General features: G+C 49.2%; 1 protein-coding gene across 2 annotated transcripts in view; it reads left to right on the top strand.

The window, feature by feature from the left end:
- Window positions 1-25,443, top strand: part of PFKL (phosphofructokinase, liver type) — a 433,821-nt gene that overhangs the window by 258,925 nt on the left and 149,453 nt on the right. For both annotated transcript variants that reach the window (XM_085648708.1, XM_085648707.1), the window contains 2 exons: window positions 16,379-16,466; window positions 22,507-22,659. In XM_085648708.1, coding sequence (XP_085504834.1) covers window positions 16,379-16,466; window positions 22,507-22,659 — 241 coding nt within the window. The remainder of the gene's footprint in view (window positions 1-16,378; window positions 16,467-22,506; window positions 22,660-25,443) is intronic.

Here is a 25,443-nt window from a genome sequence, read left to right as displayed (position 1 = left end):
GGACCCTGAGGGACAGGGAGAAGATTCGCCTTCAGGGACAGGAGCAGCAGAGGACCGGTGGGACTTCGGGGCATGGAGGGTCTCATTCTCCCTCCTCCGCCCATGCTTCAGCCCCTGGAGGGACCTCCGGGCAGAGCAGGGAGCAGAAACGGCGCCTACCGGCTGGTAGGTCGCGTTCGACGTCGACGGCGAGGGAGAAGGCACCGGTATGTTCGCCGTCGATCCAGGGCTCTGGGTCGCGGCAGCCTCGGCGTTCGACGTCGAGAGAGGGGCCGGCGAGACCCGGGACCGGGTCGCCGTCGCAGGTGTCACGGTCGACGTCGACACCCCATCGTCGTCGTACCGAGCCCCATGGAAGACTTCACTCGCCACCTTCGCCGTCGACCCACGGCTCGACGCTGACGGAGTCGACGCCGAGATCCCGGCGCCCGCCGTCCAGGCGGAGAAGATCGCCGTCGAGGCACAGGTCACCGTCGAGGCACAGGTCGCCGTCGAGGCACCGGACGTCGACGTCGAGACACCAGCGTTCGACGTCGAAGCACCAGAAGGCGACGTCTAGGCAGAAGTCGACGCCGCGGCGACGGAGGTCGAGGCATCGGTCGACGTCGAGGAGGCATGGTTCGACGTCGAGAGGACGCTCGACTGCGAGACGGCGTTCGACGTCGAGGGCGAAGAGACGCCGGACGAGGTCGACGTACAGTTCGACGTCACGGACATCGGGGAACATGTCCTCAGTGATTACGATCTCCAGTCGGGGATCGGGGAGACGCGGACGTTCCCCGTCGGTGGCTTCCACGCGGGACAGGCCCGCCAAGAAGAGAAGAGTGGCCGCGAGCCCGGACAGTTCTGGTGCGGGCTCTCCTGCAAGGAGTGATGGGGCTTCGGAACATCTGTCCCCGCTGCGTCCTCAGCTGCCGCCTCTGCCTCCTGCGCCCGCTCTTCCACCGGCTCCTCCACCGGCGCCTGCTCTTCCTCTTCCTCCTCCTCCTCCTCCTCCTCCTCCTCCTCCGCTACCTCTGCCCGTGCCTCAGCGGCCTGCATCTCCACCGCAGCCACCGCCTCCGCCCCCGAGGGCTCCTCCCAGGCAGAGATCTCGCTTTCGCCCTCGCAGGCGATCACGGAGTAGGCGCAGATCGTCCACTCGCTCTGGGCATGGACGACGGAGGTATCGGTCTCGTTCCAGAGGCTCGAGGGGCACGAACTCTTCTGGGACTGGACGGTTTTCTCCCTCGCTGTCGGAGACTCCTCCTACCCGCGTCTCGGCGGTGGATGACATTGCCACGTTCCAGGAGGTGCTGATGAGAGGGGCGGCGAAGTTGGGGATATCAGTCACTACCCCTATTCCCACTACTTCTGTGATCTTTGAAACTTTGCATAAGGCTCAACTGTTGCGCCCCCTCCTCCCATTGGTTCCGGGGTTGGAGGAACCTGCAATGGAGGTGTTCTTGACGCCGGCCGTGGTGAAACCAGCGCCCTCGAGACTGCTGAAAAAGTACAGGGCTCCTGACTCGGACCCGGCGTTCCTCAGGGTGGATCCTCCACCGGACTCTGTTATCGTGGCGGCGGCTCGTAAACAACACTCTACGACGCCTTCGTCCACGGCTCCTCCGGATAAGGAGAGTCGCAAAATGGACTCCTTGGGGAGGAGGATGTGCTCCACGTCGGCCACTACGATGAAGGCCGCTAGCGCCTCCGCTCTGTTGGGTCGCTATGACAGGTCCCTTTGGGACTCCCTGCAACAGTTCGCTGCCTCCCTGCCTAGAGATAAGAGGGAGGACTTTCAGGAGGTGCTGAACGAGGGCATGATGGTCTCTAATCAGATCATCAGTGCGGCGGGGGATGTGTCGTTGCTGGCGGCCCATGGGTACTGCCACGGCATACACATGAGGAGGCATTCCTGGCTGCGGCTGACACCGCTCAAGCCTGAAGCGCAGCAGAAGATCGCCAATTTACCGTTCTCTGGCACGACGCTGTTCGGGTCGCATGCGGATGACGAGATGGCCCGCATGAAGGCTGAGGCGGAAACCCTGAAGGCGGTGGGGCTGGAGAGGCCCAAGGAGCAGAGGAGGTCCTTCCGATCCTCGGGCAGGCGCTACGCCAAGCAGAGAGGTCAAGGGAGTCAGTCGGGCCACCAACAACAGCCCCAGCAACAACAGCAGTTCCCGAGGCAGTCCTTTCAGAAGCGCCAGAGGGGCAGAGGACAGCATCAGTCCTCGTCGGGGAACAAAGGCCCGGCCGGGTCGAAGCCCTGAAAAGTTACTTCCCCCTCATCCGTTACCCGCTCCGGTGGGGGGGAAGTATTCAACACTACCTGGCAGAGTGGAGGACAATAACGCAGGACAAGTGGGTGCTGAATATTGTTTGCAATGGTTACTGTCTTCGTTTCACCAGCCCGCCTCCACAGATTCCACCAGTGCGCTCCTCCTACATGGTGAGGGAGCTCCAGCGGGAGGCGGACGTTCTGTTAAAAAAGAGGGCGATAGAAGCGGTTCCTTTGAAGCAAAAAGGAAGAGGTCTCTACTCACGGTTCTTTCTCGTAAGAAAAAAGGACAAGAACGAGTTCAGGCCTATTCTGGATCTGCGTCAAGCAAACAAGTGGATCCGCAGAGAAAAGTTCCGTATATTGTCCCTGAATCAGATTTACCCTCAGTTGCATCGAGGAGACTGGCTGTGCGCCATAGAGCTGCAGGACGCTTACTGTCATGTGCCGATCGCACCAAAGCATCGCAAGTTCCTGAGGTTTCTGGTAGGCAACAACCATTACCAGTATTCAGTACTCCCGTTTGGCCTGAAGTCTGCACCACGGACGTTCTCCAAGTGCATGGCAGTGGTCGCGGCACACCTGCGGAAGACCAAGGTGTTTGTGTATCCATACCTGGACGATTGGTTGATCAAAGCGTCCACTTACCAGGAAGCCCAGTGCCATTTCAACAGGACGGCGGCTTTGCTTCATCGACTGGGGCTGCACATCAACATGACGAAGTCAGTGCCGGTCCCTGTGCAGTGTCTCCAGTACTTGGGGGCTCCGGTCAATACTTTGACCGCAAGCGTTTGTCCTTCGGAGGAGAGACGCTTATCGATCCGTGGGAAGGCTCGGCATCTCAGCCAGCTCTCCTACGGTGAGGACGGTGTCTTCCTTACTGGGGTCGATGGCTTCTTGCATCTTTCTCACCCCCAATGCACGTCTGCATATGAGGCCCCTACAGGAATGTCTGGAGGATCAATGGGACCAGAGGCGGGGGCGTTGGGAGGACAAGATCCAGTTGTCTCAACACGCTCGGCAGTCTCTGAAATGGTGGTGTGCCCCAGGGAATGTCTGCAAGGGGACTCCTTTTCACAAGGATATTCCGGTCCAGACCATAGTGACCGATGCGTCTCTCCAGGGCTGGGGAGCGCATTCGGGCCCTCTTCAGATTCAGGGGATATGGTCGCAGATGGAGACGACTTACCATATCAACTTTTTGGAACTCAGAGCGGTACACTTGGCCTTGAAGGCGTTCCATCCCTCCTTCAGGACGAACTCCCTGCTGGTTCAGACGGACAATACTACGACCATGTATTACCTCAACAAGCAGGGGGGCTCACGTTCACGCACCCTGTCTCGGGAGGCACAGGCGATCTGGAACTGGCTTTTGGCCAGGAACCTGACGATCACAGCGACCCATCTGCCGGGGGTGCAGAATGCCCAAGCAGACGCGCTCAGCAGGCTCGTTCAAGAGAACCACGAGTGGGTGCTAAACGACGACGTGCTAAGAGACGTCTTCGCAGAGTGGGGCACTCCGGATATAGATCTGTTCGCTACGGCAGAAAACAGCAAATGCCGCGACTTCGCGTCCAGGTACTACCAACCAGGGACGCTGGGGAATTCCCTATGGATCAGCTGGTCCAACAGCTTTCTCTACGCCTTTCCACCCATTCCCCTGATCCCGGCGGTGCTGATCAAGCTGTCGCAATCCAGAGCCAGAATGATCCTGATTGCTCCGGAGTGGCCGAGGCAATGGTGGTTCACCGACCTTCTTCACCGGTCTGTTCTGCCACACAGACGCCTGCCGTGTCGGCCGGACCTTCTCACGAAGTTCGGAGGACAGATGGTTCACCCCAATCTCTCGTCCTTGAGTTTGGCAGCATGGCTCCTGAGCTAGTACAGTATGGACACTTGAACCTACCTCAGGACTGTATGGAGATCTTGAAAGAGGCGAAGAGACAGTCTACGAGGACTTCTTTTTTTTTTTTTTTTTGTTGAAAAAATTTTATTGTGCAGAGAAAAGGTTACAAGCACGGGCCTACAACCGCCAGGGCCGGCCGCTAGTAGTTAAAGTGGTCAAACAGTTCAAAAACAATGACTGGCCCACAAGGGCTCCGCTATATTACAGTAGCTTAGACTGCACGTAAGGGAAGTCAGGATACACACTGTTAATATAAATAACAACAAAAATAAAGAAAAACAAAAAGCAAGGCGAAACGACTTGAAATGGGCGTCGAACCACAGCCGGGGGACTCCACACCCGACCACCCGAGGGCGGTCAATAAAAGGAGGCCTGAGAGGGAGGGGGGGGGCCACGGGAGAACCAAATCTGTACTCCGAAGTACGAGATAAGCAAGGAACCCTCAAGGATCAGGGGGACGAGGCAACCCCAGACGTATCCACCAGGGGGGGAGCACAGATAGACCCGCGATACACGTTCCACTGCCCCCAAATTCTACCCCATGCCCCCGGTTTACCACGAGCCACATACACAGTTTTCTCCCTGAACATGCACCAGTCCATGTTCTCCTTCCATACAGACACGGTGGGAGGCCGTTGGGATCCCCAAAGCTGCGCTATATCTCTTTGCGATCATGTTCCCCAAGGCCGCCCACCGAGCCTGAGCCGCATTATAGTCATTGGGCTCCCATACATTCAGAACACAGCGACGCACCTCCGGCAGCAGAGCGACCCCGGTGACTTGTCTCATAACATCATGCACCTGGCGCAAATATTCCGCCACCTCGCGGCATTCCCATAGGATGTGGAGAAAGGTGGCACTGAGCCCGCAACCACGCTTACAGAGCCCGTCGTCAGAGAACCCCATCGAGACCAAGCGGGGGCCCGTCACATAAACACGATGGAGAATCTTAAGCTGGACCAGACGGAGACGGGCCGGGATGGCCACCTCCTTAGGGGATGACAGTGCAGTCTGCCAGTCCTTATCGTCCAACTCCACCCCATCTCCCGTCCATGCCTCCCGAAGAGGTCAGCCCGATTATTTATCAGTTTTTTGTAAATCAAGGAGATAGTACTGTCGGGGACGTGACCGTCGAGTATGCGGTCCTCGAGAGGCGAAGAAGCAGGGACCGTGGTCCCCTCCCCAAAGACCGAGAGCAGGGCATGCCGAACCTGCGCATAACGGAAGAACTCTTTCACTAAGCTCGTGCTCGCTCTGGAGCGCCGCGAAGGATTTAACCGCACCTTTAACCCATAGGTCCCCCACTCTGCTGATGCCGATCGTGTCCCAGTGCTCGAAGCCTTTCGTTGTCCAGAGGCTTCCCAAGCGTTCTGAGGCGAATAAAGGAGTGGCACACGTTAAACGCTCACTCCAGCCCATCGCTACGTTCGCCGCCTTCCACACACGTACCGCAATCCTAGTAGGGCCCGTGAGGGTCCTACCAGCGGATCGAGAGTAAAGCGCTCTGTTATAGTTACCGCCGGGAAGCAGGAATTTATCTATCTCATATGCCGGGTTCAAACCAGGAGCGTACGTAGCATGGTTAATGGCAGACAGCTGGGAGGCCCAATAGTACCGTCTAATATCAGGAAGCGCGATGCCCCCATCATACCAGGGGAGAGTCAGCTTTGCCAAAGCGATACACGCTCGCCCGTACCAAACCAGTCTCCTCTGCAAACTCTCCACCTCCCTAAAGTAGGCCGCCGGAATGACATCGAAGGAGTTCTGGAGTGCATAAAGAAATCTGGGAAGGGACATCATTTTAAACAGCGCCGCGCGACCAAGTGGAGACAAGGGCAACTTACACCACCGAGCCGTATCCGCCCTCAAACGCCGGAGTGGAGACAGGAGATTCTGCTCATAGCGGACCGCCGGATCCAACGAAACGTACACCCCCAGGTATTTAAAGCCGGACTGAGATATTTGGAGCGGAAGCCGAGGCGGTAAGAGAGGAAGGTCACCAGAGATAGGATACACGCAAGATTTGGACCAATTAATTATCAGACCCGAATTTCTCCCGAAGGAAGTAAGGACATCAAAGAGAACATCAAGCGACTCCCGCGGCGAGCTGAGGTACAAGAGAATATCATCCGCGTACAACGAGACCCGATCCTCGAAGCCCGGGGCCCACCGGAGCCCCCTGAGCGAGGGCTCCCAACGGAGCCAGGCAGCGAGCGGTTCCAGGGCGAGAGCAAAGAGCAGAGGGGACAACGGGCACCCCTGCCTAGTTCCCCTCCCGAGAGCGAAAGGCCGAGAAACCCGCCCATTGACAACAACCTGAGCCATTGGTCCAGCATAAAGAAGCTTCACCCAGCTAAGAAATCCCTCTCCAAAGCCAAACTTCGCCAAGACGGCCCAAAGGAATGGCCACTCAATGGTGTCAAAGGCCATCGTGGCGTCTAAGGAAACCAAAATGGCCGGTTCAGAGAAGTACTCCGCTCTAGCGAGGACGCCGTGCAGACGCCGTAAGTTGAGAGCGGTATTACGATGAGGGATGAAGCCGCATTGATCCGGATGTATCAAGTCACATATAACGCTCAGCAAGCGATTAGCGAGGACCTTAGCAAGGATTTTGGGTTCGGCATTTAGTAAGGAAATAGGCCTATATGAGGCACAGCGGTCCCGTGGCTTACCATCCTTGGGAATCACCACTATAGTAGCCAAACGCTGGTCGTCGGGAAGGGAACCCCTCTCGAGCGACTCCTGAAACATACGACGGAGGAAAGGTGCGATTTTATCCGGGCGTAATTTATATAGTTCAATCGGCAGGCCGTTGGGGCCCATAGCCTTGCCCGAGCGAAGGGAGCGAATCGCAGTAGCAATCTCGTCGACAGACAAAGGGGCATCCATCAGCTCGCGGTCCTCGACGGATAAGCCGGGCAGGGCAATATCCCGCAGCAGAAGACGAGAGTCGTCCTCATCTCTATCCGACACCGGGGAGTACACAGCCCGGAGGTGGTCAGCAAAACACTCCACAATCTCACCAGGCTCAGTCACACACACTCCATCCGAAGCCCGAAGCTCCGGGACCACACGATTCACTCTCTCCTTCTTGTCCAACCAGGAGATCAGCTTACCCGCCTTGTCTCCGGCATCATACAACCTACCCTGCTGCTCCCTATACATGGTCTTGGCAGCGTCAGTAACAAGAGACTTCTATTCAAACTGCTTCAGGCTGAGGGCATGCAGCCCATCCGGAGTGACACCCGCCTCCAAGGCTGCCTCCAGCCCCGATATTTCAGTCTCCAGCGTCACCACCGCCTCACTTTTAACCCTCTTAGCCTCCACTATCTGGGACAGGGCATGCCCGCGGAGCACTGCTTTAAAAGCTTCCCACAGGGACACTGAGGACAACACCGACCCCTCATTCTCAAGAAAATATTGATCAATCGACTTAATCAGGCTATCACGGATCTTGGGGTCTCACAGGTACCAAGGGTTAATAGGAGCGATCCGCCCAGCGGACCGCGTCCCAGTGTCAAAAAGCAACCACAGTGGGGAATGATCAGAGATACCCCGGGCCAGGTGTTTAACCTCTCGAATCCGGGCAGTCTGGGCCGCGGGCATAAGAAAATAATCCAATCTGGAGAGACTCCCATGGGCCCCAGAGTGAAATGTGTACTGACACTGTGTCGGATGCATTAACCTCCAACAATCCACCAGACCGAAGGTCCCCAGGAGTCCGCCGAGCCACGCCTGGGCAGCAGGGAGGGCCCTGGGCGGGTGGCGATCCAGGTCACCCGAGACAACCGAATTAAAATCCCCACCCATAAGCAAAAGACTGTCAGGAAGCCCAAGCAGCATACGACCTAAGTCTGAGAAGGTGGAGTTCTGGAGGCCCGGGGGAACATAGACCGAGATCAAGGAAAGGGACTGCCCCTCCCACCTCCCAGTCAGAGCCACATAGCGCCCTCTATCGTCTAGGACTACCCTGGTGATCTCTAACGGAAGTGAAGATCGTAGGAGAATGCCTACCCCTCTAGAACCAGTGGTGAAACCAGAATGGGCCACGAGTCGGTATCCCCCCCTGTTCATGGCATGACAAACATTACCAACCAGATGCGTCTCCTGTAAGAACACCACATCAGGAGTCAGACGACGCAAATATTGCAGCACAACACCCCGTTTGATACGGTCCCCCAATCCGTTGACGTTCCAAGACATCAATCTCAACCCGTCCCCCCCCCATCCCCTCCAGTAGATCAAAGGTCCCCTAGCAAATAGCGCAACACCCGAAACTGAACCATAGCCAATACCTCGCCTTGAAAACAAAAAACACAAATCCAAACAACCCCACCCACCCGCCAACCCCCCCCCCGAATCCAACACCCCCCACCCTGCACCCCTGCGGTCCAAAAAACCACCCCAACTTGCAGTGTGCCTGTCGCCCTACAAACCCCATTCTACGAAAAGACCCCGGAGGAGGAAAGGGACCCGTCCCCGCCCGCCCCCCACACAGATCAGAATGAAACAAAATGCACAAAAGAAGTAGAACCCAGCCGAACAATACAAAATGGCAAAGTCAAGGACCAAAAGTCACTCCGAAGGAGACCCGCCACCCTCGGTACCGGCAGAGGGCCCAGTCCGGTCACCCCGGTCCGGCAGCGAATCCAGCCAGTCACTCACAGTCGCAGGAGAGTCAAAAAAGGTAGTCCGATCTTCATATTCCACTCGGAACCTAGCAGGAAAAAGCATAGAGTACTTGAGACCCAGCTCCCGGAGATGACGCTTCACCCCCTGGAAGCCCATCCGCTGTTTCTGGACAAGTTGGGTGAAGTCCGGGAAAAAGTTAATGGACGAGTTCTCATATCGGACCGGGCCATGGACCCGTGAGGCCTGCAGAATCGCATCTCGGTCTCTGTAATGAAAAAGTTTCGCAACAATAGGCCTCGGGGGGGGCCCCCGGTCGCGGCCGACCACCTGGAACTCGATGGGCCCGCTCCACGGCGAAGAACTTACTCAGGCCAGCGGGGGCAAGCTGTTCGAGGATGAGCTCCTCAACCATGAGATCAACCGGGCGGTTGTCGGAGGTCTCGAACGCCTATGACGCGGATGTTATTGCGTCGAGCCCGTCCCTCGAAGTCCTCCAGCCGCCGGGCCATCAGATCGTTGGCCGACTTGAGATCGCCGAGAGTAGTCTGCAGGTCCGACACGTCCGTACCAAGGGAGGACGTCCGCACATCCAGCGATTGAACCCTCTCGTTGGTCTTAGAGAGATCCGCCCGAATTAGCGTAACATCAATGGCCACTGTGTCGATTTTACGGGCCAAGGCCTCGTACTGCGTAGCGATGGTCTCCCTGATGCCATTAATGGCACCCATGATGTCCTGCAGGGACAGATCCGGAGAGACGGACGGGCCACCACTGGCATCATCCGGGGGGACACTGGCCGTCCCGGGGGACCCTTTACCTTGAGTGTAGCGGTCCATGTTGTTCGTCTGGACCGGTCCCCCACGTAGGGATGTCTTGGTCTTACGCCTCTCGGGGTCTCCCTTGCCTCCCATGAGAACCACGCTCGCCGAAGGGGACCACCGAGGAAGCGTCGAGGGGGCACAGGCCAAGCAGACGCGGGCCGCACCAGAGGCCGCAATGTGGCGGAGCGAAGGGACCACCGTCGATGGGCACACTGGTAGCAGGCGGAGACACAGGCATCAAGCGAAGGCCAAGTGAAAGCCCAGTCGCACCAAGCAATTCCACTGTCCAGCCCCTCAGAGATCCAAAAGTGAAACCGAAAGTGATGGGACGGCCACTGGCACAGCCCCGCTGCCGTTGTTGTTCAACTACGCCCCGGCTCCACAGATCACCTTCGCATCGGGCACAGCCATCGGTTGGGCCTCAAAAGTTCAAACCACCATAATTCAGGATTGCCAGGTCCGATTTGGTTTCCGAAAGGAGTTTAGTGTTCAGCCAACATTCGCCTTCCAGATTCCATCAACCAAGTCAGGATAAAGTCAGGATAAATTCCGAGGAGCAGCGAGGGTCCGGGGAGCCCTGTGCTCACGCGACCATCTTGGATGTGCGCTAGGCTCCTCCTACGAGGACTTCTTACGCCTATAAGTGGAAGAGATTCTGCTTATGGTGCAAGGCAAAGGACTTTGACCCTACATCCTGTAAAGAAGATGTTATTTTGCCTTATCTGCTGCAGTTAGCTCAATCTGGGCTTAATTTTCAGTCTATTAAGGTTCATCTCGCAGCTCTGACTGCGTATAGGAAAGGCCCTTCTCAAACCTCATTTTTTCAAATCCCTGTGATTAAGGATTTTTTGGAGGGTTTGCGTAAGGTGTTTCCCCCTGTTAGAAGACCTTCTCCACCATGGGAATTGAATGTGGTGTTATCTAGATTGATGAGGGAGCCTTTTGAGCCTATTCATAAGGCTTCGTTGCAGCATTTGTCTTGGAAGGCTGCCTTCCTTGTGGCCATTACATCGGCCAGGAGGGTGAGTGAGATTCAGGCTCTGTGTTGTCAAGAGCCGTATACTGTTTTCCATGCTTCTAAAGTAGTGATGCGTACCCATCCTAAATTTTTGCCTAAGGTGATATCAGATTTCCATGTAAATCAAATGATAACTTTGCCTACGTTTTTTCAGCATCCTTCCTCTCCGGCGGAGAGGTCTCTGCATTCACTTGATGTACGTAGGGTACTGAAATTCTACCTGGATAAGACAAAAGATATCCGCAGGTCGGATCAACTGTTTGTTAATTATGGTTCGGTAAGAACTGGTTTAGCTACCTCAAAACAGTCCATTTCCAGATGGATTGTTTCCTGTATTCAGCTTTGTTACCAAAAAGCTAATAAAACATTGGGGGGGTAAGCCTACGGCACATTCGACTAGAGGCAAGGCTGCTACTACAGCTTTGCTTAGGAATGTTCCCATTGCTGACATTTGTAAGGCTGCCACCTGGAAGTCGGTCCATACGTTTACGAAGCATTACTGCCTGGATTCTGATGCTAGGGCAGATGCGCAGGTTGGACAGGCTTCGCTGAGGAATTTGTTTGCACAGTGATTTGTTGGTGGTTGGGCTTACTCCACCGCTGCTTGTTGGTTGGGATGGGCTTGCCATTCTATTCATAGATTATGACTATACACAGAGATCCCCTACTACAGAAGGAGTAGTTTCTTACCTGTAACTCCAGTTCTGTAGTAGGGGTATCTCTGTTATAGTCATAAGCGACCCTCCCTCCTCCCCGGTGGAGTAACCTGATAGTATCAGGCCTGTTGTTATACACCTTCAAAAAGAACTGAAAGTAACTTGTGTTGGCTGTGCATCCTGGGATACCGGGGGTCTCTGGAGAGTTTCTTAAAGGCACGGTATCCCTTTAGCAGACACATAATGCCAGCCTATAGGGCTTGGCTGTCCACCCCTTCCTCTCTATTGTTTAAAGGGATTTTGGTGAAGGGAGTGTGTGGTAATAAAGGAGGATGTCAGATGTGAATAAAAATGACATTTAAACTTTATTTTGGCTTTTGTGTTCACTTCAGAGGAAGGGCTGGCCAGTGCAGCCTTGTTGTGATTAGGCTGTACTATTTTGTCTGTCTCTTAAGTGTCTTTGCAGGTTTGCAAATGTGGGACAGCTTAAGAGATATTTTTGATTGCTCCGGGGTCCCCGCACATGGGCGGGGATTATTCATAGATTATGACTATAACAGAGATACCCCTACTACAGAACTGGAGTTACAGGTAAGAAACTACTCCTTCCCTCTTTCGTATGGCATCTCTGGTTTGATCACTAAGCTCTTAAAAACAGGCTGGATATTGTTTTATTACACTTGGACCCTATGCCTTTCAGATAGCACATTTCCAGGGCAAGGATCAAGGCAGAGCCATAGACAACTAGCAGTGATTCACTCCTCTTGAAATTCACAGCATAATTTAATTGGCAAATAGCATTTTGTTGGCTTCTTCGGCTTGCACGTTCCTGTTGACACCCCATCCTGCTTATGAGTCGAAAATAGTTACACCTGGGAGGCCTCATAAGCCTTTTGAACGCTTGGAATCCAATATCCTTAAACTAATAACTCCGACTTCTGAGATCCTCATCCTAGATTATATCAGCCAGAATGATCGTCTTTTCTCTGCCAAGCTCCATCGACTTTTATACAGAGAAAAGTATTCTTAAAAATTGCCCTCATCTTTTGAAAAGTGTGGTTCCATTATGATGTGAATAATTACATTTTATATTTTGGCTGGACAAATTCTGTTGGGGCACCACGCAGACCTTTTGTCCACTTCTGGAGTCCATAGTTTAGGCCAGCTGCTCTCTCTCCAGATTATCTGGAATGCTTGGCAGGTCCAGTGGAGGAGGAGGCTCACATTTAGAATGGAGCAAGGAACTGGCACTTAATTGTGTTTTGTTCCTTTAACCCTCTCCAGAAATCAGCCCCCCTCTAAAATCTGTGTCTAACTTCAAATGTGGTATGGATGGGCAGTAAAGAAACTTAAAGAAGCGGGAATAGGTGGGCTTGTAGGAAGACAAAGGGTTGCACCACGGGCCATGACTGTGAAAGTGGCTCTGTATATACTGTTCCTTAATAGGTACAGGGTGTACAGAGTCCACAGACCCCAAGGGTTTAACAGAGGTTAAAGTTAGATATAACCTTACTCTCCAAAGTGGTACCTGGTCGAGCAGTAAGGCAGTATCAGAGGACAGTGTAAAGCATTTGTTGTACACACGCAGTCAGCAAATAGTTCCACACACTCAATAACTGAACTCTAGGCCAATGGTTTGTATATAAAAAATATATGCTTGTTTTATTTTAGAACCAACACTTGGAATTAAAATATACTTTCTCGACAAAAGATGTTTCATAAAAATATTTTTGTATATGCAATAGACTTTTTAGTAAACAGTTACAAGTAGTTGCAGTAAGCAACTCTATTCCTAAACACAATACATTGAGCTCAATGATAAATTCGAATTATATGCAACAGATTACTTTTTAGATTACTTTTGTAATTCCAGGCCTGGATCCTAGATCCAATCCTGGGTCAGTTCTCAGAATCAGCTGTTGAAAGTCGACTTTGGTTCTGTAATGATTTTTAACTAATATTTAGCTATTTTAAAAGTTAGCACTTAGAAAATATTTCAGAGCAAACAATCAATGATTCCCTATGGAAGAAAATGTAGGTTACAGGTACAGTAGGTTATCGTTACTTTTGTAATCCAGTACTGGGTGCCTAGACTCAGTACTGGGACCTTTATCCAAAACAGGTAAGTAATTACGTTTTCAGATGTTATACGATTTTTGAAGAATATTTAGAAATTGCAGAAATCAACACTTAGAAGAAATTTTACAGAAAAACAGTCAATGGTTTTCCTATGGAAGAAAAATGAGTTAAAGGTAAGTATAGTTGTGGGTACTTTTCAGAGTCAGTGCTGGGCACCAAGATCCAGCACTGGGAGCTCACCTAAGAGCAGGTGAGTAAATTTGTTTTTGTCACTCGGCTGATTATTGGTGATTATTTGAAGATTTGAAAAGTCCACCAGAAATTTCAGGAAAAAGCCAGTCAATGTTACCCTATGAGGAAAATAGAGTTTGCGGTTTAAGGGTAAGTACTCGACTGGCAGAGTTGAGGTTCTGGGCACAGACTCAGGGGTCTCCCAGTGTCAGGTAGGTATAGTTGTTTCACCCTCAGCGACTCTAGGGCTGCCGGGTGCAGAGAGAGTTAGGCCCAATGTTATCCTATGAGGGATAGGGGGGGCCTGGGTTGGTGGCTGCTGTCTGGCAAGCCACGCGGCTGTGGGAGCTGGGCTTCTGGTCACTTACTCAGGGCAAGTGGGGAAGTAGGTTAGAGTAGAGTTTTCACGGCCAGGGCCACTCGGGCGGCTGGGTGCAGGGTGCTTTTGAGCCGTCGGTCGCTCAATTGATTTCTATGGGAAATCTCCGGTTTGGAAAAAGACTGCAGGCTCGGGTACGAGGACTCTTCAGGTGCCACCACCACTTCGAGAGGTAAGTTGGGTAGTTGGAGGATAGGTAGGTACCCCGGGATTGGACACAGAGGGCCGTGGGGCGCCGGGTGCAGGGGTGCCTTTTGGTGTCGGGAAATCTTACCCTCTGTTGATCGCGGTTGGGGTGGCACTCTGTTCTGAGGCTGCAGGTTTCTTCAGGATTGTCGAGGGGGGTCCTTGGGTGCCGGACTCGGGGTCACAGTCGCCGTGGGGTCGTCCTCGTGGGTTTAGTTCACTCCGGCACCGGCCAGGCTTGGCGGGTGCAGAGTGGGCTGGGATCGCGGTTCCGGGCTGCTGCCAGGGGTGAAAGGTAGGTTCTGAGTAGAGCCTCTACTCATGGGAGTCCCAGGGGATCAGAGTTCAAAGGTAGCCAGGTCCTCCGGGGTTTCTGAGGTTGCTGGCCACAAGAGATGCCGGGTTTGGAGCAGGAGCAAGTCCGAGGTCGACAGGCCGGTAGGGCTGGGGCCAAAGCAGTTGGTGTCTCCCTCTCCTTCGCAGCTGCAGGGCAGGTCTTCTTTTCTTCTCGCTCTTCTTGTAGTTTTGGAATCAGGAATCTGGGGAAGGAAGGTTCAGGGTGCCCCTAAATACTAGATTTAGGGGCGTTACAGGTAGGTGAAGGCCAGGGACCAATGGGTCCTTGTCCTGGGGTGGGTACACCCCCTATCCTGCCTCTCTCCTGTGGGAGGGGGGCAGTAGCCTAATCCTGATAGGGTAGGGCCTCCCATCTTCAAGATGGCGAGAGCCCGGAGATGTGCTTCACCTCGCCTCCCCCACCTGAGGGGTGGGGTGGGCAGGCTGGCACATCCCCTGTCCTTGTATGGGGTTTCCTGCCAAAATTCCCGCCAGAGTGGGGGGTTACAGTGGCCTGGGGAAACTCCTAGAGGTGGCAGGCCTTTGAAGCTTCCCTTTGCTCATCCTGGGGGAGGAGATTCATCTCCTCACCCAGGATGTGCATTGTTGCAGGCCCGGGAGAGCAGGGGCTCTCCCACCCAGGGGTCCAGCAACGTGTCTGCTGTGTGGCAGCCTGGGCAGCCTCAGAGCAGACGTGGATTGTAGGTTAGTTGTGAGGGGGCATCTCTAAGATGCCCTCTGTGGTGCTTGGTACATTAAATCCCACACTGGCATCAGTGTGGGTTTAATGTGCTGAGAAGTTTGATACCAAACTTCCCAGTCTTCAGTGTTGCCATTATGGTGCTGTGGAGCTCGTGTTTGACGAGCTCTCAGCACCATGTACTCTTAAATGGCAGCACTGCACTTACAGTGCCCGGGAATGGACCTGGGTACTGTAGGGGCACAGGGCTCCTGCTCCTGTGCCCACACCATGGGCATAAGGCACCCAGCCAGAGGGGTGACTGACATATGCCTTGGCAGTGTAGGTGATGGGCATGGCACACAGAGATGTGTGCCATGTTGACTCTTTATTTTGTCCTGCACCCAGACACTCAGCCTGCAAAGGCAGTGTGTGTGTGTAAGGGTACAGGTCCTCTAAGGGTGGCACAATAAGTGCTGCAGCCCTTAGGGGCCTTCCCTGGTCACAAGGCCCTGGGTACCTAGGGTACCATTTACCAGGGGCTGACATGTGGCCAGGGTTTGCCAATTTGGAGTTTGTGTGTTTTAAGGAAGGAACATAGGCCCTGGGCACCTGATTTGCAGGAGTCCAGGGTACACTCAGTCAAAGTACATTCAGCAATTTAGCAAAAAGTGGGGGCATACCATGCAAGAAAGATGGCACTTTCTCACAATGACTGGTTGCACACATCCTAAATAATGCTTTCCGCTGTGCAGTGAAAAGGTTATCCGATGCCCCTTTGTGCTCCAGGGGGTATCTGAATGGTTTAGTATAGAAGAATGACTCTACTGAGTAAGTTATACTTTCTGAATGAATCCAGAATTTCATAACATTAGAAATCTAAAATATGAAAACCGTTTTTAAGCAAGCTATTTATTACAATAGCTTGGATTCTCATTTAGGGAATTGAACAGGTGTGTTATGAAAATGTAATTACTTGACAGTTGTATTATTAGCACTTAAATATGAGATTTCAAAATGCAGTTTGGAGGTGTTGCGGGCCTATTTCACATTCAGCAAATGTTCTGTTTAAAGTCTGTTTTTTTGCTATAAATGTGTACACCGCTGATCGTTTGTGCTTGAAGGAAACATACTCCACAATTTATATGACACCCCTTTTTTTGGTTAGTTTTAATAATAATTATTTTTTCTTCAGAACGCTTCCCAAGACCTGCATGGCAAAAATAGTGGAAAACATTAGAATATTTAACATCCAGGCCCTTGTAGTAATTGGAGGATTTGAGGTGAGTTTTTCAATAAGGTTGCTATCTGTCTCCTGATAATTTTAATCTACAATCCAATATCTAGCAAAAAAGATGCATCAATGTTGTGGAATAGAAGGCCTCTGATTCAGTGTCTTCCAATGTAGACTGCATCTCTCTTGCCCATACCTCTGCCATGCTCTCTCAACTATTATGTTAGCGAGAGAGAGAGGACTCGTAACAGCTGCTGATGCTGTGGGAACTTCAGGAATGCCAGAGTTGCAATCCCAGTGGAATGAAGCCAGTGTTTCTTTGAGCTACTAGAGAAGTGTGTGGCCTCATGGTTGCAGGTTCCAGTCACAGTGAACAACACAGTGATTTGGATTGCCTGCTTTGTGTTACTGTTTTGCAGTACCTGTTTCTTCTGCTACCAGCACCACCCTTGTCCTGCACTGCCCTCATCAGTTGACAACCCTTGTTCCTTGGCTCCTAACCTGATCTAGCAATGGTCATTTAAAAGGATGAAATACGTTAGAAGGTCCCTCTGTTTACAAAGCGAGGGACGGTGGAATATGCTCTGATTCCTAGTAATTCACCTTTGTTTTTGTTTTTTAACAAATAGATCTGTATCCTGTGCTATTTATACTATAACACTAAAAAAGAAATTACATTTTGAATTAATGAGAAAATGACGTGAATTTTACATATTTCAAAGCAGTCTGTGAAGATCCTAGTTGGATTGAGGATAAAGACTGAATTAAAGCAATGGTTAATGTTAAAATAATACCTACGCATCATTTATCCAAGCATTTTAAAAACATCATAAACTGTTGAGGATTTTCACATGAGCATTAGTGCATAACACGACAAATTTACAATTGCAAACCATCAAACTGCTGACATTTTGTGGTTTTATATTATTTTACATTCCACATGCCTGACAATCAATTTGGAAAGACCGCAGTTTTGTTTTTTTCATTTGAGTATGTGTCCAGCCGACCGAGCCCAGTTTAAGGGAGGTTGCTGCTTGGCTCATGCTGGAACATTTGACAAGATGCAGACTGAATGCTTTGTTATTCTTTAGTTTGCTTGCTTAAGATTATTCAGAATGCTTATCACTCTTTACACTCTCATTGTTTTTTTGTTGTCAGTGAACTATCTGCTAAGATAAGTCTTTGCTAGCTCTCCTAATAGCATTGTACTCAGATTTACCTTATTATTATTATTTTTGTGAGTTTCATCATGTCCCACCAAATGGCCACCAACATAGAGGGGCTTGTTATTTTGTGTGTTGCACCACCGTTTTGGGAACTCTTCTGCTGACCTAGCCCTATTCAAGGAAGATCTCTCCGCAAAGGCTGTACCAAAGGCAAACCCATTTGTGCCCTTCTGTGCTAAGTTTGTGTGGTTGATGAGGAATATTCACCCTATGCCACAAGGCAGATTCTCAGAATGTATTAAGCTCAATTAAGTTTTATAATCCCATTCCAACATGAAGTCTGAGTCAGTAGAGAATTGACATGTCCTAAATTTATTAGACAGTTGGGGAGATCATATTGATGTTTTACTCCCAACATTTGCCCTTAACTCACACCTGATAAGGAACCACTAGCCACTGAGTTTTGAAAAACTGAGTCAGGCTTGCTGTCTGCTGCCCTTCTAAACATAAGCTCCCTGCCAACTCATTGGGAGGACTTGTTTGCCCTTTTAATTTCTAATAATTTGGACCTGTTAATTACCAAAATCTGGTTGGGCGAAGATTTGACTCCTTACATTGAGACCTCAATCCCAGAAGGATATAAAATCATTTCAAAGAAAGGGTACTTCAGTGTTCTACTGACTTTTAAGGAACATCTAAATTGTACAACTGCTTTTACCACAAATAAATGGGAGCTGTAAACTTTAAAGGGTTATTGCGCCATTCTTCCAAAGCAAATGATACACCGCCCCCTAATCAAGGATAAGACGCCCTCTGGGCTTTTTTACTTTCCTGTGCCGCATTCTACTTTTGCACCCTTAATTTCACTCTTCAAGGTGATTTCAATACCCAGAATGATAGTACTGCTGAAACAGTGGTACAAGATTTCCTTCAAACTTTTGACTCCTTTTGGGTTTCCCGGCTTTTACTGACACACATTAATATTGTTTTCCCTGTGGATGTTCAGACTAAGTAGTGCTGATGTGGCTGGCACACTGTTGGTCTTCTCTTGCATCTGCAGATGGGTATGGGAGAGCAGGGCCAGGCTTTACTCAACTGTCCCAGGCCTTCTTAGAGGTACACTTAATGTAATCACAGGGCATCGTTACCCCTATATTGAAAGAGTTGTGGCATGTTCGAAGCCTTTTCCCCTTTACCATATGCTGTCTGTGTCTCAGACAGTGAGAATGATATTGAAACTGGTAATAATGGAGTCCTATATTGTTCTAGTCCCAAGTTCACGGTTACAGATGCATCATTTTTTGGAATGTCTTGCCAGACAGTCATCACGAGTGACTGGGGTCTGTGAGGATCTAAGGCTGGTGAAGCGCTGTGTCTACACTAAATACAATGGTGGAATGAAGACCCCATTTTTAGGACCTTGTTCGGGGGCAACCAGGCAGACGAGGGCTACTGAGCCACAGTTGTGGTTGTTGGGGTCGTTTACCTCTGGTGTCCTGTGGTCCATCCTACTATGACTCTGCAAACTGGGCCAAGGACAAATCAGCCTCATAATAGTGGAATGAAATTGACAATAGAAATTACAATCTTCTCATGTACCCACTTAACATTTTCCAGTTTTTTTCAAGCACATTTTATTAGATGTTAACCATCATACAGTAAATCAAGAGATTAGAATATGAACAAAGATTAGAAAAACTAAATCTTAGCATAAAAAATGGAATGTTGCCCAAAGAAAAACATTCCATGCTTTTTGTTTGCATTGAAGGTGATCAAAAGTTCCAGGTTCACTGCTGATGTGTTTTACAGTACATGGATTGTCTATTAAAATTTCATAATAGAGTTCCAGTTTTTGAGAAACATGGATTTAGATATGATTAAAGCTCTTACTAGCCAAAAGTTTTCAAAATTGTTAAATACCTTAGTTTTTAAACAAGATCATGAGCAGAGACTTAACAATATCTTCTTCCAGTGTGGAGGAACAGTGAAGGCAGACCTCCATTCCAGAACTCTTGTGCAATGGGGCAACCAATCAACACATAAAATAACCTTTTTTCATAAATACATCTTCCACATTTGGAAATTTGTGACCATTTGTTTGGACATTTTCATTGGTATCAAGTACAACATGTAGATTTACATTCGTATTGCCACACACTCTTCAGACATTGACCTAGTTGGCAGCAAGCTGCCAACTTAGTAGCACTCCACCTCCATACGACAGCACCATACATCTTTGAACCATTGAAATATAGATAGCTTAAGCCATATCATACACTCATGCATACCATATTGTATCATGGCTGTTTACAAGGTTAAAAAACCGACTTGAAAATAACCTGCAGGCTATCCACAACCGCCCACCCAAACTCCATGTAAAATTGTAAGGCCGTTTATTGCATCCATCTATACCACATTCATGCCACAAGTAACCCCAGGCAGATTTCAGCCGTGTTAAGCATCATCAGTGAGATATAGCTTGACTTCTGGGACAAAGCAAATAAGGGACCCTTGTCTGGGCATTCCCTTTGTCACTTAGTGCCTTATATCAAACACAGAAGAAGTGATGGGAGAAATGCTTCAAATAGTCTAAACCACTGGCAATCACTCTGTTGCATAGTTCTCACTAATCGGTAGGATCTGTGCGTTTGTGCACAACAAACTTTGGGTGAGGTGCGTAGACTGATTCCAAGCTCCCCCGTAGTATATGTTGGTCTAAAGACCAGCTAGCTCACAGTGCCACCTTAAGCCCCCCTAACCCGAACAAGGAGCGAATAATTTCTGGCAGCCACTGAAAATACAACCCTGACCCTCTGGGATCATGGTAACAGATCTAGAACTTTTTTGCTCAGTATCTCATGCACTCTTGTTATCAGAGAAATATACAGAGAGTACACAGTGGGACGTTTTGAATATATTAATTGAACCAATGTTATTCTTGTATAGGATACATGTGCTGCGATAATCAATAGTCCGAAGCAGATCAAAGTGATTACCAGCACCAAAAGTTTAATTAACAGATCTAGTTCCACCATGGTGTGAAAACAGTGTATATATGCAGGTATATTATACAAGTGAGTAATTAAGCATACTCCTACTATGCAATTCCTACTCTGTATGTCTAGAGTGTAAGTAGGTGTACAGCCAAGAATCCCCCTACTGGATGATCCAACCCCATTACCTGGCAGGAAAGAATGTAGGACTACGTCTTGGTCACAAATTGGACACCCCTCACGAAGATGTCAGGCAGCTGCTTCACAAAACCTCAGCATACAGGACCTTTCGATGTCAGCAGAAGTGTCTCCTCTACTAACCCCCGGAAATGCTTCTTTATTTATAATAAAAAGCATCCTTGCAATGTATATGCAGATTAGCATTGTTATGGCTATGTAGATAGTCCTGTTGCCCCATGGATGAAGATAGAACGGCATTTGTACATCGTGCATATAGGCCTTGTGCTCAGTGTTCGAGGAATCATGATAATATTGCACAAAGATAGATATATAATCAAAGCAGTTCCAGAGAAACTAATCGAACATTGTCACGCACGTGAATATGTGCAAAAGGTCACAGCAAAAATGTTATTGTGCAGTAAGAGGATAATGTAAGAATATGTGCAGCCTTTGCTGCATGGGCCTAACTCGGGCATATAACTCTTAAGCAGTGACTGTCAGGGAATAATATGTGCAAACCCCCCCTTGGAGTGATGAAAGGAACACACCAGACACAGCAGGGATGAGGAACCGAATGAAATGTATTTGTAGTTACCAATGCGTGTTGGCTATCCAAGGCAGAAGAGCAGACACACACATGTGCACGTTGTACAAACAGGCTCCTTCTGCCTCGAGTTACTACTGTGAGGCCTTTAAATGTGATCGAGAAATGCAGCATGAGAAGAAACCAAAATGGGGCACAGTGCCTCTTATGGGCTAAAATGCAGAATTGCAGTACAAGTAAAAATGTGAAGAGAAGGCACAGTGCCAAGTGTAGGCAACCATAGAAATGCAGCATACACATAAAAGAACAGAAATGGGTGTACTATAGGCAGCTCCTTGAGGGGGGAATGCCCATTGTCAGCTAACTATAGAGGGAGGCAGGAAAAGGCCGGGTACAATAGGGAAAAAGGAGCAAAGACCTCCCAGTGTCTGTACGGCTGTTGTCAAGGACATAGTGGGAGCCTTGGTTTAGAACGGGAATATTATCTGTGATGGGGGGCACTCTGTGAAGGAGGGGGAAGCACCGTCTAGAACCTGGCTGCCAGCTTCTGCAGGGAGAAGTAGGATTACTCAGTGGATTTGAGACTGTGCTGGTGAGAATTGGAACGAAGTATGTTATGTGGGTAGTTGATAAATATATATATTTTTCCCAACAGGAACAGACTCATTTTACTATATCATTAAATGAAAAGAACAATTACTTAACCAGACATTTAACACATATCTACTAAATGCATTCAACCAATTGTAATCATACTACCTTATCAAACCAATTGATGGAAAAACGAGAAGTGCATATAAACTGTGCCCAGATTAAGAAAGCACAAAAACACCATACTAGTGATAGAAAGTGTTATGCAGATACTGACATTATAATATAAATAGTAAATGTGGTGTTTATGAACTGCTCAGAGCTCTAATGAAATAGAATGTGCTATTTCTAATAGTGATCCTCAGTTGCCTCTACACCTCAACCTTCTATTTTTACCTTTCCGTCTGTTTCCTTAAACAGTATATTGTAGATACTCTAAATGCAACACATGATTCTATGTTCACTGTACCCTATTTTTAAATGAGTACATATTTCATAATTACATGCATTAATGTCGGAGAAAAAACACGCAAAATATAGGGCACATTTGTTCCTTATGACTATGAAACGAATAATGAAAGTAATGTACTAACTAAGATTTCTTTTATTTTGTAGGCTTACGAGGGTGTGCTACAGCTGGTTGAAGCACGTGGCCTCTATGAGGAACTCTGCATAGCTATGTGTGTTATCCCTGCCACTATAAGTAACAATGTTCCTGGTACAGACTTCAGTATCGGCTCGGACACCGCTGTTAATGCAGCTATGGAGGTTAGAAGCGGATACTACAAGATAGGATTTGAGTGAATAAAGTATCCACAATGCTTAATGTACAATGGGTGCATAGAAGTCCAATATGGTGGGACAGATTCACAAAAGTAATCTGAGACAAAATCCTAACTTTACAACTTTCGGTACTTACAGAAGGCATTTAGGAGTACTAAAGTTAGGATTGTGTCTCCGTTAATCAAAAATGTTGGTCTTAAGTTAAACTTAAGACAAACTTCAGTTTATCTGAGACAAAATCCTATCTTTATGACCAGGATTTAACTTAAGACCAAAATGTAAGATTAACGGAGATAAAATCCTAACTTTAGTACTCCTAAAGGCCTTCTGTGAATACCGAAAGTCGTAAGTTAGGATTTTGTCTCAGATTACTTTAGTGAATCGGGCCCGATATATTTATTTTAAATTGTTTAGAGAATATAAGGCCAAATGTATTTAAGATGTGGGTGCAAAAAGAAGTTGCTAAATACTTACTATTTGCTGCCATTAAATTATTTTGTGAACCTACCTTTGTATGAACAGTTCGATTCACAAAATAAGGAAATTGAGTTGATTGTGATCTGACTAACCTCATTAATATCTGAGATAGGTCTCAAATTGTGAATCATGCTGATTGGTGGCAATCAATGGATGGTGGCCTGCTATGGTCAGCAGACCACCATGTCTATGATTGCATGTAAATAAAGTAAACTGTTTATTTGAAATGCAGCCCGGCTTCCATAAAGAAAGCGTTTTTGCCATTATGAAAAGTTTGAGAGTTAGCAGTGGTCCACTGGACCGCCGCCTTCTTCCAAACAAATTTTGTTTTGCATTCACAAAGGGGAAGGAGACATCTTCCTGTTTGCCAATGGATTATGTAGAAGTCTGGCTTAGTATATGGCGTTACAATGAATGGGATAACCTTGTATTTCGCAGAACCTGGGAAGTCAAGTGGTATGAGCAACAAATGGTTCTGTAGGGTATTTAATTATAATCAGATTAATTGCTTATTCTATTCAGTTTAGCCACCTCTTTTGGCTAATTATCAACAACATACATTTCTACATATACATATAATGTATCACTGACACCAAAGACTGTTACAGAAAATGGGGGTAAGGTATATTAATTTTCATATACCATCAATGTTTACAATAGCTCAAGGCCATAGGATTCATAAATACATTGAATGAACAAACAACAAGTACACAATATACAATGAGCCCAATGTTAGTCTATGGGGATTGGTCTTTGTGAAAAGAGGCTGCAGGGTACTATTGGTACCAAGGACACTGTGGCCAAAGAATGCCTCTAAGGGCTGCAGCACATATTGTGCCACCCTTAGAGGTCCTGTACCTTAACACACACACACTGCCATTGCAGGCTGCATTTTGGGGTGCAGAGAAAAGTGAAGAGTCAACATGGCACACATAGATGTGTGCCATGCCTGTAACCCACTGCCTATAGTATTGGTAAGACACCCCTCTAGCTGGGTGTACTATACCTCTGGTGAGGGTAAAGTTGCATGAGCACTGTACCCCTACAGTGTCTAAGACCATTGTTAGACATTGTAAGTGCAGTGAAGCCATAAAGAGAATATGGTCTGGGAGTTTGTCATTACGAACTCCACAGCACCATAATGGCTTTACTGAATTCTGGGAAGTTTGGTAGCAAACTTATCACCATAATAAACCCACACAGATGCCAAGTTGGGATTTATCATACCATGCACTCAGAGGGCATCATCGCTATGCCCCCTAAAAAACGACCAGCCTCTGGTAGGTTCACTGACTGGTACACACGAGCCTGCCACCACGAGACCTGTTTCTGGACCTTCTGGGTGGGAGCCTTCATTCCCTGGGCCTAGAAACAAAGCCTCTCCTGGGTGGAGGTGGTCACACCTCTCCCAGGTCAGGAAGAGCCATCTGTGGCAGGGAAGCTTCAAAGGTCTTAAGCCTCTCCAGCTATCAGGAGCAGGCCCCATTCCTGTCTCACCCCCTTTTTGACAGGAGGACAGTTGGGAAATGTTAGAACAAGCCAGGAGGTGTGCCCACCTCTGCCAACCCCACTCCTCAGGTGGTGGAAGCAAGGTGAAGCCCACTCTTAAATGCCTGCCATCTTGCAGATGGCAGGCTGTGACGGTGATAGGCTACGTCAGGCATGGGCCTGGCCTCGCGCACCCCCGCAAGTCCACATGCAGATGTGGGCGATGGTATAGGTGGTCAGGGAGCCGAAGGGACTACAACTCCCAGGAGGCAACGGGACCGGACATACAACAACCCGGCTCCCGTGGGCGGCCCTCCCTACTTAAGCACCGCCTCTGTAATGGGAGGGTGCTTGACAATCCTTCCCGTATCCGACGGCGAGGGGACGCTTCCTGTCCTCCTCGCACTACCCCACCTGTTTTCCTGTCGAGCTAGAAATCCGCGGACGCTTGCCTTCCCGCTTGGAGTTTCTGTCCCAGCGTCAATTTCAGCCAGACGCCGTCGAGCGCCATTCCGGACCCGGAGGAACCGAGACTGCGTGTTGGAGATCCGAGGGCGGACGCTTTCCTTCCCGCCTCGGATTGAGTAGGGTGCTCTGAGGGCGGACGCTTTTCTACCTGCCTCAGAGTCGAAGAGAAGAGACCCCGCCGTGTGCAGGTAACATTGCAGCGTCTCCCTCCTAACCTTTTCCTCGTGTGCTGTTACACGCTGAGAGCTGCTACGACTTGTAGCACCTATCTACTCTTCCTAGTATTCCTTTTACAGTGGTGGTCAAAGCGCTATACTCATTTTGACGTTCAGGAGG

Source organism: Triturus cristatus, chromosome 3_2 (assembly GCF_964204655.1).
Source record: "Triturus cristatus chromosome 3_2, aTriCri1.1, whole genome shotgun sequence".
Lineage (NCBI taxonomy): Eukaryota > Metazoa > Chordata > Amphibia > Caudata > Salamandridae > Triturus > Triturus cristatus.
This window is presented reverse-complemented; position numbering and strand designations above follow the sequence as displayed.